The sequence below is a fragment of the Jaculus jaculus genome, chromosome 10, assembly GCF_020740685.1.
Source record: "Jaculus jaculus isolate mJacJac1 chromosome 10, mJacJac1.mat.Y.cur, whole genome shotgun sequence".
NCBI lineage: Eukaryota > Metazoa > Chordata > Mammalia > Rodentia > Dipodidae > Jaculus > Jaculus jaculus.
Genome location: NC_059111.1, coordinates 12,391,314 through 12,405,719, shown reverse-complemented (window position 1 = coordinate 12,405,719; position 14,406 = coordinate 12,391,314). Strand labels below are relative to the sequence as shown.

Genomic DNA, 14,406 nt, shown 5'->3' with positions numbered 1-14,406 from the left:
AAATAAAACAACTCTTCCATTTTCGGGATGTCGCACAAAGTATGCAGAGTTTGGAAAAAAGCAATGAAACCCTCGGTCTCCTAACTGAAGCAAAAAGCAAAGGCCAGCGCCTTCACTGCCCAGGGCCTGGAGCTTTCCCTTCCCAGCTACTGGCATACTCTAGCCGGCAGGGAGCGGAGCCTCCTCTCCTCCCTCCTGCAGGTGGCGCCAAAGAGCCCGCGTCCCCCGGGTGACGAGTCAGCGCTGATTTGCATACCCACAATGCACCGCGAATAATGCACGCGTTCGCATGGAAATAAGACTTAGGCGCTGGTAGAAAATATAAAAGCATGAAGTTCTGTTTAAGTAGCTCACGGGATAAACATCTTTAGATAGTGTAACTCCCTAAACGAGGCGTCACCATCAGTGATCAAGAGTTTCCCCTTACCCGAGGTGCATAGGACAGCCGGGGATGGTATACTCTGGTTTCTCTTCAGATCGCATAAATCTTTCGCCTTTTACTAAAGATTTCCGTGGAGAGGAACAACTCTGAGTCTTAAACCAATTTTTTGAGGCCTTGTGTTGGCAAGGCTACTCATTCTGGTTTCAAAAGTAGAGCAACGACAGGCAATAAAGCCACAGATTAACCACTGGGACCTAATGAAATTACAAAGATTTTGCACCGCAAAGGACACAGTGAAAAAAGCAAAGAGGCAACCTACAGAATGGGAAAAAATCTTCGCCAGCTATATATCTGATAAAGGATTAATATCTAGGATATACAAAGAACTCAAAAAGTTAACTAATAAGGAATCAAACAGGCCAATCAAAAAATGGGCTAAGGAGCTAAATAGAGAGTTCTCAAAGGAAGAAATACGAATGGCATATAAGCACCTAAAAAAATGTTCTACGTCACTAGTCATCAGGGAAATGCAGATTAAAACTACATTGAGATTCCATCTCACTCCTGTCAGATTGGCCACCATCATGAAAACAAATGATCATAAATGTTGGCGGGGATGTGGAAAAAAAGGAACCCTTCTGCACTGCTGGTGGGAATGCAATCTGGTCCAGCCATTGTGGAAAACAGTGTGGAGGTTCCTAAAGCAGCTAGAGATTGATCTACCATATGACCCAGCTATAGCACTCCTAGGCATATATCCAAAGGACTCATCTCATTTCCTTAGAAGTACATGCTCAACCATGTTTATTGCTGCTCAATTTATAATAGCTGGGAAATGGAACCAGCCTAGATGTCCCTCAACAGATGAGTGGATAATGAAGATGTGGTACATTTATACAATGGAGTTCTACTCAGCGGTAAAGAAAAATGAAGTTATGAAATTTGCAGAAAAATGGATGGACCTGGAAAGTATTATACTAAGTGAGGTAACCCAGGCCCAGAAAGCCAAGCGCCACATGTTCTCCCTCATATGGGGATCCTAGCTACAGATGACTGGGCTTCTGTGTGAGAATGAAAATACTTAGTAGCAGAGGCCAGTAAGTTGAAAAGGAGACATAAAGGGTGGAGAAAGGAAGGGAGGAGGATACTTAATAGGTTGATATTGTATATATGTAATTACAATGATTGTAATGGGGAGGTAATATGATTGAGAATGGAATTTCAAACGGGAAAGTGTGGGGGTGGGGAGGGAGGGAATTACCATGGGATATATTTTATAATCATGGAAAATGTTAATAAAAATTAAAAAAAAAAAAAAAAAAAAGACGTGCACCACCACAAAAAAAAAAAAAAAAAAAAAAAAAAAAAAAAAAAAAAAAGTAGAGCAACGAAAATGTAACAGCTATGCCTTTATTCTCTAAAAGAAGAAAAACATAGCAATAAACTGGCAGGTAGTATTTTACCCTAAAATTTCTTTCTATCTACTTATTGATTTCTTTTGTTAATAGAACCTTACTCTAGTCCAGGTTGACCTGGAACTCGCTATATAACCTCAGTTTGTCCTCGAACTGACAGCTATCCACCTACCTCTTCCTCCTAAATCCTGGGGCTAATGGCGTGTCCCGTCACGTTCGGCTCTCTGCATGCTCGTGAGTCAGGTTATCACAATTGCTTTTAAGTATACAGAAGAGCTAGAGGTTTTTTTATTTTGTTTTTTGGGGGAGGGTTTCGCTCTGACAGGACATTCACTATGGAGTCTCAAAGTGGCCTTGAGCACACGGTAATCCTGCTGCTTCTGATGAGATTAAAGGTATGTGCCCCTCTGCACATTCTAATTAAATGAGATTTCTAGGACTAGAGATTGCATAGCAGCTGGAGCACTTTCCTGCAAAGACAAAGGACCTAGGTTGGCATTGGATTTTTATTTTATTTATTTTAAAATATATATTTTTTATCATTTATTTATTAGAGAGAAACAAAGAGACAGAAGTGGTGGGGAGGGGTCATGCATCAGGGCCTCCAGCCCTGCAATCAAACTCCAGACACGTGCGCCACCATGTGCATCTGGCTTACATGGGTCCTGGGGAATTAAACCTGGGTTCTTTGGCTTTGCAGACAAGCACCTTAACCACTAAGCCATCTCTCCAGCCCTGAATTTTAAATACAGTTTGTAATGTCATTGCTGGTATATATTACAGCTGAGTTTTACTTACTGTTTTCGCATTCAGCAACTTTACACCCCTTCAAAGTTCTAGAAGATTGTTGGTTCTACTGGATGCTTCTAGAGAGTGCTCGCATAGCTTCTGGTGTTAAGCAAATAAGCCCTGTTTGCTGTTGTTAACACTTGTGTGAGTGCTGGGGTTACAGGCCTGCACTACCACGCCCGGCTTTTTTCCAATTTTTAAAAAAATATATGTTACTATTTATTTATTTGAGGGAAGGACACGGGCAGAGAATGAATGGGTGCACTATGGCCTCCAGCCACTGCAAATGAACTCCAGATGCATGCGCCACCTATGCATCAGGTTTATGTGGGTACTGGGGAAGTGAACCTGGGTCCTTAGGCATGCCAAGGCCTTTTGCCATTGCAAATGAACTCCAGATGCATGCGCCACTTTTTGCATCTGGCTTTATATGAGTACTGGGGAATCCAACCTGAGCCATCAGGTTTTGCAAGCAAGTGCTTTTAAGCACTGAGCCATCTCCCCAACCCCAAATTTTCTTACTTTTGTCTAGCATCCTTTTTCCAGGATCCTATTCAGGATCCCACATAGTGTTTAGTTCAGGCTTCACCCGGTTCCTGTGGGCTGCGACTGTTTTTCAGACTTGTCTTGTTTCATCATCTTGGTAGTTGTGAAAAATATTGGTCAGAGTGTTTGTGGAATGTCTATTGGGAGCCCTTAGTCCCAGCACTCAGGAGGCTGAGGAAGAAGGATCACAGTGAGTTTGAGGCCTACCTATGGTACACAATGAGTTCCAGGTCAGCCTGGGCTACAGTGAGACCCCACCTCGAACCCCCCCCCGAAAACAAACAGAAAAGAGAATATCTCTTGGAATTTGTTTATTATTACTATTATTTGTCTCTTGTGACAGAGTCTCACTATGTAACCCTGGCTGGCGTAGAATGTATATATGGACCAGGCTGGACTTGAACTCACAAGGATCTTCCTGCCTCAGCCTACCAAGTGCTTGGATCACAGGAGTGAGTCACCATGCCTGTTTGTCTGTTTTTCATTTCATTTCATTTCATTTCTTTTATTTTTCTTTTTGTGGCACTGGAAATTGAACTCAGGGCCCCTCACATGTTGTACAAACTCTACCTCTGAGCTATATACCAAGTCCTAATCTTTCTCTCATGATTTAACTGTGATAATGTTTTTGAGAGGAGAAACAAAGAGGTAAACTGTCATTTTCATTATCTCCTACCAAGGTCACAAACACAAACATGCATCATTATTGACAATATTGATCCCCTGCCACAGTTTTCTCCATTGTAGTCACTCTACTTCCCCATCATATGACATTCTTTGGAAGGAGGTTACTATGCAGAGCAACACTCAAGGAGTGACAGTGATATGTATGTATGTGTGTATGTATGTTTGTGTGTATGTGTATATATATATGTATATATATATATACATATATAATTTGTTTGCTTCTTTTTCTTTTCTTTTTTCTTTCGAGGTAGGGTCTCCCTCTAGCTCAGGCTGACCTAGAATTCACTATGTAGTCTCAGGGTGGCCTTGAACTCACTGCAGCCCTCCTACCTCTGCCTCCCAAGTGCTGGGATTAAAGGCGTGTGCCACCATCCCTGGCTTGATCTTTTTTTACTATATATAATTGTGATATATTAGTAAAAACATTACTGCATTCAAATTTTCTGTTTAATTTAGTACTTTTGCCTCTATGTTTATATGTATAATTAGACTATTCTTACATTGTGCCTTTAAAGCGTTTTGCTTTTGGTTTTGAGACAGGATCTCACAAACCCATGCTGGCCTCAGGCTGCTATGTACCAGAGACTGGCTTTGAACTCTTCACGTGCTTGTCCACTTGTCCCCACCTCCCAGTTATTAGGATCACAGGCTCTACACTGTCATGCACAGCTTAATGTCTTTTTTTTTTTTCTTTAATTTTTTTATTTTCATGGTAGGGTTTCATTCTAGCCCATCCTGACTTGGAACCCATTCTATAGTTTCAGGCTGGCCTGGAACTCACAGTGATCCTCCTACCTCTGCCTCCCAGAGTGCTGGGGTTAAAGCCTCCCCCCCCCCCCATACACACACACAAATCTTCTTATTGGGGAGGGTGTTTCAAGGCAGGGTCTCATTCTAGCTCATGCTGACCTGGAAATCACAATGTAGTCTCAGGGTGGCCTCGAACTCATGGCTATCCTCCTACTTCTGCCTCCTTGAGTGCTGGGATTAAAGGCATACACCACCATGCCCTGCTAGTTTCTTTTTTCAAATTATTTTTAGCCAGGTGCACACCTTTAATCCCAGCACTCAGGAAGCAGAGATAGGATCTCTGTGAATTTGAGACCATCCTAAGAATACATTGTGACTTCCAGGCTACCCTGGGCTAGAGCGAGACTCTACAAAAAAAAAAAAAAAAAAAAAAAAGCTAGTAAAAGCAGGGCATGAAGGTTCGTGTTTGTAATTGCTGCACTTAAGAGGCTGAAGCAGGAGGATTGCTTCAAGTTCTGGACTACCCTGGGCTAACAGTGAATTCTAAGCCACTCTGGGCTACTGAGAGAGACCGAGTCTTAGACTGGAGCCAGGTGTGGTGGTGCATGCCTTTAATCCTAGTACTTGGGAGGCAGAGGTAGGAGGATCTCTGTGAGTTAGAGACCACCCTGAGACTAAGTGCTAGAGTGAGACCCTATCTCAAGAAAAGAGAGAGAGAGAGAGAGAGAAAGAAAAAAGAAACAGGGCTGGAGAGATGGCTTAGTGGTTAAGACACTTGCCTGCAAAGACCCAGGTTCCATTCCCTATTCCCATGGAAGCCAGATGTACAAGGTTGTTGGCACATGTGTCTGGAGTTTACAGTGGCTGGAGTTCCTGCAGAGCCCATTCTCTCTTTCTCTCTCCTTTTAAGATTTATTTTTAGTTATTTATTTATTAGAGAGAGAGAGAGAGAGAGAGAATAGGCATGCCAGGGCCTCCAGACACTGCGAGTGGACTCTAGATACATGCGCCACCTTCTGTATCTGGTTGATGTGGGACCTGGAGAATTGAACCTGAGCCCTTGAGTTTCTCAGGCAACTACCTTAACTACTAAGCCATCTTTCCAGCCCCCATTCTGCCTCATAAATAAATAAATATTTTTTTTAAAACACACATTTTTTATAAAAAGGTGTGGTGGTGCACACCTTTAATCCCAGCACTCAGGAGATAGAGGTAGGCAGATTGCTATGAGTTTGAGTCATCCTGGAGCTACAGGGTGAATTCTACGTCAGCTTGGACTATACTGAGACACAACCTGGGCAATAAAAAAAAAAAGGACATAGTAAAGAAGCCAGGCTTAGGAAGGAGATGGACCCCTGTAGTCCCAGCGCTAGATAGGTGGCGGCAGGAGGATCAGGAATCTGCAATATTTGAACAGGAATGTTCCCCAACCCCTCCAACCAAGTGAGACAAACTACACCTCATGCTAGAAAGCTGACAACCCGGGCCTACCTCACCCCAGCTCCAGTCTCCTGGGCTGGCCAGGCCATTTCCCTTTCTCACTTTGCTTCCAGCTTGCCTGTTGTCGAGGTTCGGTTCTGAGATATGCAGGACATGGGGGCTCCCTTCTTCTGCCCAGCCCCCACTTATAGCTCTACCCTGGACACAGTATTGCTGAGTCAGGCAGGAGCAGAGAAGCAATTACCCCAGCAAATTGCTTATTGAGCAGGAGTGTCACTCAGAAAGAAGGTTATTATTGTCCCCACCTCCCAGCTCCACGGCCTGACTCAGACAGAGACTTTAACCTGGAAGAGATGCTTAATCCCCCCCCCCCAACAAAGGAACAGACTTCATTTGCAGTAGGGCTTCCTGAAAACCAGAGGCTGGGCTGGGAGTATGGCTCAGTGGTAAAGCACATGCCCTTTATGGAGAGGCTCTGGTTTTAATCTTGTGTCATTCAATTATTTGAGAAAGAGGGAGCGGGAGACAGAGAGAGAGAGAGAGAGAGAGAGAGAGAGTGTGTGAGAGAGAGAGATCTAAAAACGGGCACACTGCGGTCACTAGCCACTGCAAGCAAACTTCCAGATGAATGCACTACCCAGAGCATCTGGCTTTACGCGGGTACTGGGGAATTAAACCTGGGTCCTTAGGCTTTACAGGCAAGTGCCTAACCACTGAGCAATCTCTCCAGCCCTTTGGCTTTAATCTCTAGCAAGTTCAATACTGAAGGTTGGTAATGAACAGCTGGGAAGAGACTGGTGTTTATTGGTCTTATGGGCTAACTGACAAGCTGGGTGGTTTGCTGGGGAAAGAAACAGCTGGAGTTGACATATCTCAACATGGATCTAGGGAATCATTTTTATCACTGATTGATTTAATTTATGGAGCAATTTGTGCTTGGGGCCATTGTTGAAAACAACAGCATATCCAGTACCCACATAAAGCCAGATACACAGTGTGGCACACGCATCTGGAGTTTGTTTGCAGTGGCTGGAGGTCCTGGTGTGCCCATTCTCTCTCTCTCTCAGATAAATAAATAAATAAATAAATAAATAAATAAATAAATAAAAATATAAAAAACAGGAAATTATAATTTATATGCTGAAAAAAAGCAGGCAATAGAAATTTCCTGTGACCATGCCCAGATGTCACATCTAACAGATATAGCCTTCAAAGTAGCCATTATACATACATTTAAGAAACCAAAGAACTACGATTAAAGAAGAAAAGGATTGTCTAAGGACAATGTCACATCAATCAACAAATTCAAGAAGAAGAGAGATTATTATTTTCTTTTGTTCTGGGTTACATAGTAAGGAGATGGGGGGAGGGAGAGAAACAGGAGAGGATGTGCTGAAAATCTCCCAGATTTGACAAAAAGTGATCCTCTACAGTTCCAGGAGGCACAATGAATGCAGAGATCATAAAAAGGCAGACCAAAGGCGGAAGGCAAAGAGGACTCTTAAAGGGAACAAGAGTAAAACAACTTGTCATGAGTCAACCCACGTGAAATTTACAGCTGACCTCCCAGCAGAAACCATGGAGACCAGAGAGCAGGAGACAGTATGATGTGCTAAGAAAAAAATTCGCAGCTGGAATTCATATCCAGAAAACCTTTCAATATCTATGGTGGTTTGATTCAAGTGTCCCCCATTAACTTAGGTATTCTGAATGCTAGTCTCCCTAGCTAATGGCAATTGGAAATTGAAGCCTCCTGGAGGTTGGGGTGGGCTTATGGGTGTTATAGCCAGTTTCCTCTTGCCAGTGTTTGGCATACTCTACTGTTGCTATTGTCCACCTGATATTGGCCGGGGGTGATGACCACTCTCTGCTCATGCCATCGTTTTCCCTGCCATCATGAAGCTTCCCCTCGAGTCTGTAAGCCAAAACAAACCCTTTTTTCCCCTCAAAAGGCTGCTCTTGGTTGGGTGATTTCTGCCAGCAATGTGAACCTGACTGTAACAGAATAAAAGAATTTTCAGATCAATAAAAACTGAAATTAGCTGGGCATGGTGGCGCACACCTTTAATCCCAGCACTCAGGAGGCAGAGGTAGGAGGATCACCGTGAGTTCAAAGCCACCCTGAGACTACATGATGAATTCCAGAAAACAAACAAACAAACTGAAATTTACCTTTCAAAAAATCCGAAGTGGGCTGGGGATATGGCTCAGAGATAGGGCTCAGATGGGCTGGAGAAATGGCTCAGTGGTTAAAGGCACTTGCTTGCAAAGCCTGATGGCCAGAGTTTGACTCCCCAGCATCCATAAAAAGACAAATACACAAAATGGCATATGTTTCTGGAATTCGTTTGCAATGGCAGAAGGTCCTGGCATGCTCATTCTCTCTCTCCTTGCAAATGAATAAAATACCTAAAAAAATTAGAGATAAGGCTCAGAAGCAGGAGGCCCTGGGTTCAGTTCCCAGCACTAATCAATCAATAAAGCACTGTTGAATTATCACATATAGAAATATATTTGCCAGCTGGGGGTGTGGTGGTGCGCGCCTTTAATCCCAGCACTTGGGAGGCAGAGGTAGGAGGATCGCTATGAGTTCGAGGCCACCCTGAGACTACATAGTGAATTCCAGGTCAGCCTGAGCTAGAGTGAGACCCTACCTCGAAAAAAACACTGAAAAAAAAAACAAAGCTGTTCTGGGCTACAGCAATGTCTCCAAATGGAAATTCAGATTCATAAAAATAAATTAAGAGAACAGAAATGATAAACAAGATTAGTTTAACAGGGGCTGGAGAGGTGGCTCAGCAGTTAAGGCACTTGCCTGCAAAGCTTAACAAGCTGACTTCGATCTCCCAGTACCCACCTAAAGCCAGATGCACAAAATGGTGCTTGCATCTGGAGTTGTTTGCAGTAGCTAGAGGCTCTGGCGCATCCATTCTCTCTGCCTTTCTCCTTGCAAATAATTTTGTTTGTTTTGTTTCTTTGAGGTAGGAGTCTTGCTGTAGCCCAGGCTGACCTGGAATTCACTATGTAGTCTCAGGGTGGCTTCAAACTTATGGAGATCCTACCTTTACCTCCTGAGTGCTGGGATTAAAGGCATGCACCACCATGCCTGGCTGCAAATAAATTATTTTTAAAAAATACCTTATAGGGCTGGAAAAAAGGCTTAGTGGTTAAGCGCTTGCCTGTGAAGCCTAAGGACCCCGATCCTAGGCCTGATTCCCCAGGACCCATGTTAGTCAGATGCACAAGGGGGCGCACGCGTCTGGAGTTCATTTGCAGTGGCTGGATGCCCTGGCTTGCCCATTCTGTCTCTGTATCTGCCTCTTTCTCTGTCTGTCACTCTCAAATAAATAAATAAAAATGAACAAAAAAGTTTTTTTAAAAATGCCTTATAGAAACTTAAAATATAGGGCTGGATATATAGCTCAATGGTAGAGTGTTTGGGTAGTACGCATGAGGCCGTAGGTCCAATCTAGATTGCTCTCTACCTCTTCTAGAGCCTGCTGGTTGGATCCTCAGGCCCTTAGACATCTCTCTCCTGTGGTATGTTTTTTTTTTTTTGGTTTTTCGAGGCAGGGTCTCACTCTGGCTCAGGCTGACCTGGAATTCACTATGTAGTCTCAGGGTGGCCTCGAACTCACGGCGATCCTACCTCTGCCTCCCGAGTGCTGGGATTAAAGGCGTGCGCCACCACGCCCGGCTCCTGTGGTATGTATTAACTATGAGAAAAAAAACATTGAGAGAAGAAAATTTTATGTGTTCACCTAACCAACAATGTCTGAGGCCAAGGAGGTTTGAGACAGTGGCTTTTGTCTAATGTCTTGGGTGAAGAAGACGTGGAACAAGATGTGGCTTTTTTTTTTAATGTAGTTTTAAATACTTTATTTTATTATTTTATGTGTTTGGTTTTTCAAGGTAGGATATCACTCTAGCCCAGGCTGACCTGGAATTCACTATGTAGTCTCAGGGTGGCCTTGAACTCATGGTGATCCTCCTACCTCTGCCTCCTGAGTGCTGGGATTAAAAGTGTGTGCCACTACACCTGGCTAAAGTATTTTATTTTTATTTAGCTATTTATTTGACACACAGAGAGAGACAGAGAGAGAGAGAGAGAGAAAGAGAATGGGTGCACCAGGGCCTCCAGCCACAGCAAACGAACTCCAGACGCATGCGGCCCCTTGTGCATCTGACTAATGTGGGTCCTGGGGAATCAAACCTGGGTCCTTTGGCTTTGCAGACAAATGCTTTGACTGCTAAGCCATCCCTCTAGCCCAAGACATGGCTTTCTTGAGAGCTCCCCAGTTATAGCTCTGACTTTCTGGGATTTGAGTTTCAGCAGTCACCTGAGAGTTCCTGTGCCCCATGAGGCCCTTAGGATTTGGGGGTACTAGGGACTTTATGAGAGCCATAAGGCTCTTAGAACCACTTTTTGGTAGTTCTAGACCAGGCCAGACCACATGACAAGCAGAGATATGCTGTGACCTCCTGGGAGAAGCCTGAATACATTGCTTGGCCTGAGCCTGGGAAGCTCCTTAGGGCCTGGGGATATCATCCTGAAAAACCATATAATGGGGTGTGTGTGTGTCTGTTTGAGGCAGGTTATCATTTTCAGCCCAGCCATGGCCTGGAACTTTCATTGATTCTCCTACTTCAGGGTCCTGGATGCTGAGATTATAGGCCAGCTATGCGTATGTTTTTTTTTTTTTTTTCTTCAACTTTTTAAAGAGAGAGAGAATGGGTATGCCAGGGCCTCCTGCTGCTGCAAAGGAACTCCAGACTGAACTCCCCACACATACACCACCCGCTCTGTACATCTGGCTTCACATGGGTACTGGGGAATCGAACCCAAATTGTCAGGCTTGGCTAGCATGCACCTTTAGCCGCTGAGCCACCACCTTCCCAAACCCCTTTGTAGTTTTTTTTTTTTTTTTTTCCCCAAAGTAGGGTCTTGCTCTAGCCTCAGGCTGACCTGGAATTCACTATGGAGTCTCTGGGTGGCCTTGAACTCATAGCAATCCACCTACCTCTGCCTCCTCAGTGCTGGGATTAAAGGCATGCACCACCACACCTGGCTATACCCCCTGTGTAGTTTTTAAGAGGACATCTTGTCTGGTAATTCAGCACTAAGGCTTGTGTGTTTAGATTTCTGTATGACCACGAAGATGATAGTTTTCCTTAGTGACATCCTCAGTGTGACGGGGATGGGAGACCAGTTTCCCCCTTCTGTGAGGTTAGACCACTGTTCCCCTCTGTCCTCTTGCCTTGTCTGTCCTCCTGTCCGAAGCCTTCAAAAGAGGATCTTGGGGGCATTTGAGGTCAGATATTCGGGCAATTCAGAGAACTTTGAAAGCTGTGAGGCTGAATAAGATTTTTAGTGTTTTTTTTTTTTCCTTCTTTTTATTTATTTGAGAGAGAGAGAGAGAGAGAAAGAATGGGTATGCCAGGGCCTCTAGCCGCTGCAAACGAACTCCAGATGCATGCACTACCTTGTGCAGCTGACTTATGTGGGTCCTGGGGATTGAACCTGGGTCCTTTTTAGCTTTACAGGCAAGTGCCTTAACCGCTAAGCCACCTCGCCAGCTCCAGGATTTTGGTTTCAGTCTGGCTGCAGCAACTTAACCTACCACAACCGCCCTGAGCCTGTTTCCCTGGGTATTCAGTATCCCTGTCTTTCCACGCACAGCCCATGTGTTTCCGAGGGAACCGGTCCACTCGAGAAGTTAACAACCCAGCCGGGCGTGGCGGTGCTAAGCCCCTCAGGAGGCAGAGGTGGGTGGGTTCGCTGTGAGCTCGAGGCCAGCCAGAGAGACATAGTAAAATTTCAGATCATCCTGGGCTGCTAAAGGGAGGAAGAAAAAAAAAAAGAAGGAAACGAGAGTAGGAAATTCCCCAGGTGAAGACCACGATGGGGGGGGGGTGCAGAGGCAGGAGGATCGCCGTGAGTTCGAGGCCACCCTGAGACTCCATAGTAAATTCCCGGGGTAGCCGGGCGTGGTGGCGCACGCCTTTAATCCCAGCACTCGGGAGGCAGAGGTAGGAGGATCGCCGTGAGTTCGAGGCCACCCTGAGACTCCATAGTGCGTTCCAGGTCAGCCTGAGCCAGAGTGAGACCCTACCTAGAAAAACCCAAAAAAAAAAAAAAACCAAAAAAAAAAAAACCCAAAAACAAAACAAAACCCCAAAGCCACAGGGGTCACAGGAGGGTGCCCGGGGCTGCAGTGAGCGGGTGAGGGTGGCTCGCCCCGCACCCCGGGGCGCCGTCCGTGCCGTTCGTTCCCCCAGCAGCGAGGAGCCGGGGCGGGCCGAAGCCGGGCGCGGGCAGGGGCGGGGCGGGGCGGGCCGGGAGGAGCGCGCGGCGGCGGCGGCGGCGGCGAGCGGCGGGGATGCGCCCGGGCCGGCGGCGGGCGGGAGGCGGGGGTGTCACTGTCCCCGCCCTTGTCGTCTCCTCCCATGTCACAACCCCCGCCCCGGGCCGGGCCCGCGACCCTCGCGAGCTGCCCCCGCCCCGCTCCTCGTCGCCAGCGCTGCTCCCGGGCCCCGCCGCCCCGCCCGCATGCCGCCGCCGGGTGCCGCGCGGGAGGCCGCGGCCCGCGACGTGCCGGCCGCCGACCTGCGCTGCAGCCTGTTCGCCGCGGCGCTGCGGAGCTACAAGCGCGACTCGGTGCTGCGGCCCTTCCCGGCCTCCTACGCCCGCCGCGACGGCAAGGACTTCGAGGCCCTGGTGAGTGGTCGCCGCCCCGCCGCGCTCCCGAGGCCCCCTCCCCTGCCCCCCCCCCCCGGCGTGCCTGCGCTGCTGCGGCCTCGTGGCCCTTTAAATGCCAGCACGCTGCGAGGCAGAGGTGGCCGCGAGTTCGAGGCCAGCCTGAGGCTGTACAGTGAATTCCGGGTCGGCCCGGGCTCGAGCGGGAACCCTACCGCAGGAAGGAAGAGAAAAATGAAGATCTGGGTGTAGCTAGCTAGCAACGGGGCACTGAACTGAAATCAGCTGTTCCGCCTAGCTGGGAAGTCATCTCTCCCTTTGCAAATAGTTGGACACCCAGAGAGAGGCACTAAAGCCATCTGGACTTTGATCGCTAGGTGAGGTTATAAATTACATAGTACACACTTCACACAGGTGTGCTGTTACTATTGCTATTATTTCTTATGGTTCATAAGGCATTTATTTATTTTGTTATTCGAGGTGGGGGCTCACTCTAGCCCAGGCTGACCTGGAATTCATTGCGTAGTCTCAGGGTGGCCTTGAACTCAAGGCAATCATCACCCTACCTCTGCCTCCCAAATGCTGGGATTAAAGGCATGTGTGCCACCACACCCAGCAAATATATTTGCGCCACCACGCCCAGAAAATACATTTACTTATCATTTGAAAGCACACAGAGAAAAGAAAGAGAGAATGGGCACTTCAGGGCTTCCAGCTGCTTCAGATAAACTCCAGACACATGTGCCATTTTGTGTATCTGGCCTTATGTGGGCACTGGGGAATGAAACCCAGGTTGTTAGGCTTGGCAGGCAAGTGCTGGAGCCTTGGAGCCATCTCTGCAGCCAGCTTATTTAGTTTGAGGCGAAAGGTAGCCCAGGCTGATCTTGAACTCCTGATCCTCCTGTTTCCATTCCACCTCCTGAGCTCGGGGTTACAGGCATGTTTGGGCTCATAAGACATTTAATTTCCTGTAGAGTTAGAGTCACCATTCCAGGTATGTTATCTTTGTAATCCAAATACTTAGAATTAACTTACCCAAATGGATTTAATTAAGTGTAGAAAATAAGGGGACTTAAACAAACAAAAAAAAAAGGCAGCCAGGTATGGTGGCACATGCCTTTAATCTCAGCACTCAGGAGGCAGAGGTAGGAGGATTTCTGTGAGTTTGAGGCCACCCTGAGACTACAGAGTGAATTCCAGGCCAGACTGAGCTAGAGTGAGACCCTACCTTGACAAAGCAAAAAGCAAACAAATAGGGGTGGCATAGAAGATGGCTTAGTGGTTAAGGCTCTTGCCTGCAAAGGCTAGCAACCAAAGTTCGAGTCTCTAGTACCCACATAAAGCCAGATGCGCAGGGTGACATGTACATCTGGAGTTTCTTTTTATTTTATTTTATTTTTTGTTCATTTTTACTTATTTATTTGAGAGCGACAGACAGACAAAGAGGCAGATAGAGAGAGAGAATGGGTGCACCAGGGCCTCCAGCCACTGCAAACAAACTCCAGATGCGTGTGCCCCCTTGTGCATCTGGCTAACGTGGGTCCCGGGGAATCCAGCCTCGAACCGGGTCCTTAGGCTTCACAGACAAGTGCTTACCCGCAAAGCCATCTCTCCAGCCCTGGACTTTCTGTGCCCTCTGTCTCTCTGTGCTTGCAAATAAATAAATAAAAGATATTAAAAAGAAAGAAAGAAAGAGCCGG

At 46.5% G+C, this 14,406-nt stretch overlaps 1 protein-coding gene and 1 non-coding gene across 2 annotated transcripts in view; both read left to right on the top strand.

Moving 5' to 3' along the window:
* The first annotated feature begins 456 nt into the window (after window positions 1-456).
* LOC123464143 lies at window positions 457-572 on the top strand. The gene has a single exon (XR_006639385.1). It is a non-coding gene; the product is annotated as a U5 spliceosomal RNA (small nuclear RNA).
* An 11,987-nt stretch (window positions 573-12,559) lies between these two features.
* The window catches only part of Parp16 (poly(ADP-ribose) polymerase family member 16), a 29,961-nt gene continuing 28,114 nt past the window's right edge, over window positions 12,560-14,406 (top strand). The window contains exon 1 of the mRNA XM_045160608.1: window positions 12,560-12,727. Within this exon, the coding sequence (XP_045016543.1) occupies window positions 12,560-12,727 (168 nt within the window). The remainder of the gene's footprint in view (window positions 12,728-14,406) is intronic.